We start from the raw sequence: 4497 nt of genomic DNA, 5'->3' as shown, positions 1-4497 counted from the left end.
GCTCAATATTTAATGAGTCCCGGTATTATTTTTCAGAAAAATAATTATCTCTATTAGGCCACACCAAGTGTATTAAGTGTTTAAAATATAACAGGTGACCATTTAAAATTTAAAAATAATTTTGAGCAATCTGAGCATTTTAAAAATTTTGGCTCAACTGAAGAGTTTTCTTCTTAGCAAGGCATTCATTCTACAATAAATACATTTGAAACAGTGTACCTGATACCATTACATTGAATTACCTTTATCTTTCTGTCGCCCTTCGTGTATAACAGAAAACAACAGTCTGTTAAAAGAGTTCAAGAAAGAAGGGATGGCTTTCAGCATGACCTATAGTACAGATAAAAGAACGTAAAATCTATAATTATACATTAACTTTTTTGTTTTAAAATGGTCATACTTTTTTCTTTCTCTTCTTGTGAACCTTCCTTTCTTCCTAAACTTTCTGAAATAACAATTAAAACACACCTCTATCATATTCAACTACCTTAGGACACAGTAGCAACCATCTATGAATTTCGTACTGTCCAATAAAACAGTGGATGAAATTTAAAACTAATTTTCTCAGTTTCATTAACCACATTTTAAGACATATGTGGCAAACAGCTACTATACTAGATGATGCAAGTATAGAACATATTCATTACAGCTAAAAGTTTGGCTTTAATTCTTTGAAAGAACGTAGTAAATCAAGTGTCGTGATTATTTTCCTTGGTATAATTTATTCAACCAAATGTCTTGGTTGATAAACAATACTCCATCCTTCCTGCCAAACAAGACTCCTGTAGCATGTTCAAAAAAGAGACCACTTTAGCAAAATAATTTCAGACTTTCAACTAATGTCCCAAAGACCTCTCGTAATCTGTTGGCCATACTGATTAAAAGCATACAAATGTGGGGTCAGATTACCTGAGTTTAAATCCTGACCCACTGGGTGACCCTAGGCAAATTACTTTATTTTTGCAATTTGGCAGAACGGGGATATTAATAGGCTGTAAAGCGGTCTGAACCATGTAACACATGCCGAGCACCAGCGGCTGAGAGTACCACAGCCCCACAATGCTGTGCTGCCTTTTTGCTATGCCTTTTACCCTTCACCTAAGGAGTTGTACATCCTGTTAACAAGAAAGAGCTTCCCAAGGCACGGCTCCCCTTCATCCCTCACCTTAGGGTGACACTGCAGGATTGAAAAGAGCACGTTGTGAATCCTTGGGAAGAGGCTGCCATATTCTGAAGGCTTCAGATGATCCATGGGCACCGTGAGCAGCGTGCTGAAGACCAGACTGACGTGGTGCGGGTTACGAATGGCCTCCTCCCCCTGCCGCAGCAGCAGAGCCAGGACATCTAAAATAGGCCCCACAATGCTGAGGAGCAAAGACTGCTCTTGGCAAGCTTCTCGGCTTTGCAGCTACAAGGACAGGAAGGGAAATAACGATGATTCTCCAAGGAAATGATGCAAGAACAGAAACACTAAGCGACAGGTGTGAAAATGTCTACGCTCCAAAATGAATTCATGGAGGTCAACAGCAGTGTGCACTGACAAGAAGGCCCCGAGTCTAATCTCTAAGGACTAACTGATGAGCCACTAGCCACTTTGGCCCACAATTTTATTTGGATTCATGAGAAGTAATTTCTTCTAAAGAGTTCATTCTTGCAATTTCTCAAGAAAATGGCTGATGGCTTTGTCTTACTGCACAGCAATTATCTCTCCCCAAAAGACCATTAGTCATACAGGTCTACAATTACACTTGATTTGTGAAATTTCTTAAAAAGCACTTCTAGGTAAAGACCCTCCATGACTGCTCTAAAATACAGAAAGCAGACTCAAGATGGGGAACAGTTCAAAGTCTTCTCTCACATGAACAGCTCAAACTCTTCTCTTTCTGCTTAGACGCTACTACCATCTACTGGAGGACCCCATGAGTCGGTGGGGGTCCTGAAAAGTCACTCTTTCTCTCATCATGCTGACCTCTGTGCTTGGTATTCTAGTTGTGCTGACCTCTGATTGCACTCTTTGGCTTGACATGAGCAGTTTCTGGCCCTGGAAAACAGACCAAGCCTGCTATGAATGTCACTAATAGTGTGGTCAAGCATCAGCACCAGCCCACCCCTTAAATCATGCATGTTCCCAACACATGCCTGGTACAGACCACACGCTGCACCTCCTAAATGTTCCATGGAAAGGACAATGCAGCAAAACAGAAAAAACACTAAGAGCATGAAATGAATTTTCAGATGTTCTCGGGTTGCAACAGCTCTGACTAGAACAGATAAGGATTGCAAAATAGATAGTGCTTTTTAAGAAAATGCGTTTCGGACTTTTAGAGACATCCCCGATCCGAATCAGGCTTTTGTTACAGTGACACAAAGAATCCTATGATTAGTGGGTATGCTCACAAGGTGCCAACATTTGACACGAATATCCTATATATAACATTACTACCCCAATCTCTCTATAACATCATTTCTTCCTCACTATACCACAGGCCTTGAACTCGCATGCACACGTGCGCGCACACACACGTACACCGACCTATAAACTAGTCACATTTTGGGAGGGGTCGGGTCAGTGGGAAGAAGCCACAGACGTCCCTCTCATCTGTCTTGTCCATGAGCCTGCAAAGCCTCCTCTTTTCGCCACCTTCCTTCGATGACTATCTTCCTAATGCTTCCTTCAGTTCCAACACCTCCCTTTGTACTACAGCTTCTGCTGAAGACACCTAATGTGTACAGACAAATCAACATTTTGGTTGTAGCTGTCTTCAAGAAACAGCCTTCAGAAACACAAGTACACGATGTCACAAAAGACAGCGCCCAAAGCTGTGACTGTTGTCTATACAAGAACTGACAACTACACAGAAAAGGATGCAGACGGAGTGCCTGGCTGCAGAAGATACTTACAGTGAGAGCTAGGATTATCTGGGGGCACGCAAGCCAGAACAGACTTGTCTTCTCTCCATTTAATGGGCAGCTCAGTAGCAATTTGATCAACGTGATAGCTGACGAGACAGCCTAAGGCAAAAGGGTAGGAAAAACAACAGCGGGAATAAATAATCACTTCTCTCTCAGAAAAGCCTGGTCCTCTGTATCAAAGTGACGAAGGTGAACCCCCAGAGGACGGTAACGTCAGAGGACAGCCTAAGTGAATGAGAAGAGTACAACCACGGCAAAGGAAGGGTCTATTTAATAATGCTTCACTAATCCAAACATTTAAATGCCATAGCACTGTGAAATAAGAGAAAGGGCACAGATCTACAAGGGTCTAATTAATAGCAATCCCTTCTCATTGAGATCCTATTAATAAAACTGATACTAGCTGTGCTAGCTTTTTGTGCCAACCTGGCACCTGTAGGAACATGTGGGTGGCGTTTAGCCTGTCACAGGTTTTAGCTACATGACCTCTTTTAGGGGCACAACTGATATAAATGGCTCGAGGCCAGCCCCTTCCTTTCTCTCTGGTGGTGCGACCAGGGCTCTGCCTGAGTAGCTGCCCTGCCTCTACACATGTACTGTGCTACCTGTGGGCCGAGCCAATCCGTGGGCTGTGGAGGACTTCGTAGTTGGGCCGCCCTGTTCCACACCTTGGTGCTGCCCCACCTTGCTGTATCTGCTCGCTGCCGGCTGGCTCGCTTCTCTTGCCACCAATTCAAAAGTTGCACCTCCCGCCACTTCGCTAGGCTGAGCTACTGGCTGGGCCTCGACATCTCATCTTCTACCGTCTGCTTCCTCGGTCTTGGTCCCACAGCCGGCAGGAGCCGAAAGGACGTCAGGCTACTCACTGTCCCACGAGAGAGAGTTGGACTGAGCTTTCTGTTAAGCTGTGTAGACTAATTTGCAGTTGTATTCCTTTGCACTATAAAAACCTATCCTTTTATATACGTACAACTATAAGTGTCCAGGTTTGTTTCTTTAGAGAACCCTGCCTAACACACTAGCTATGACTTCACTGGGCCAAAGTAGATGAGGGGACTTCAAAAAGTGCCTAGGGAAAAAAAAGGAATTAAAAGATAAAAGAATGTTTCCATGACTGTTTTGAAGCCCCTTCATATATATATATATATATTGCTGATTGGTAAAAGGAGGGACTGGAAAGAAATAGAGAAGGTACAAATGAATTAGGTTATGTGATCATGGGCTGTTTAGTGTGTGAAGTACATGAAGAGACAAGGCACGACTCTGACATGTGCAAGACCAAAAGCTGGCTAACCTAAATGAATCTTAAAAGGGATTCAGGCAGCATGACCCAAGTCAAGTGATTTTTCCCCCACAAAGTATGATGTGAGATGTTCTAAGCAAAACGCTATTTCTATGTGTAAACATTATGAGAATCCATAGTTACATTTTGTGTAATAATTAGAACATGTATTAGGATGAGGATGCTTCAAAGTTTGTGGGAAAATTTTACATTATCCTTTTATTCCATTTTCCATGAACTTTTTTTAAAGCCCTCTCACATTTATAATTTGAAATTTTCTTTTGAAAAACAAGGCACCCCTA

General features: G+C 42.4%; 1 protein-coding gene across 2 annotated transcripts in view; it reads right to left on the bottom strand.

Moving 5' to 3' along the window:
* The window catches only part of URB2 (URB2 ribosome biogenesis homolog), a 44737-nt gene that overhangs the window by 11890 nt on the left and 28350 nt on the right, over nucleotides 1–4497 (bottom strand). The window contains exons 6-8 of one of the 2 annotated variants that reach the window (XM_004712198.3): nucleotides 2902–3012; nucleotides 1166–1408; nucleotides 243–330 (exon numbers count right to left, since the gene is read on the bottom strand). In XM_004712198.3, coding sequence (XP_004712255.1) covers nucleotides 243–330; nucleotides 1166–1408; nucleotides 2902–3012 — 442 coding nt within the window. The remainder of the gene's footprint in view (nucleotides 1–242; nucleotides 331–1165; nucleotides 1409–2901; nucleotides 3013–4497) is intronic. The other variant, XM_045298032.1, reaches the window with a different exon arrangement.

This window comes from Echinops telfairi, unplaced genomic scaffold (genome assembly GCF_000313985.2).
Source record: "Echinops telfairi isolate 266 unplaced genomic scaffold, ASM31398v2 ScPeMD7_7424;HRSCAF=8462, whole genome shotgun sequence".
Taxonomy (NCBI): Eukaryota; Metazoa; Chordata; class Mammalia; order Afrosoricida; family Tenrecidae; genus Echinops; species Echinops telfairi.
This window is presented reverse-complemented; position numbering and strand designations above follow the sequence as displayed.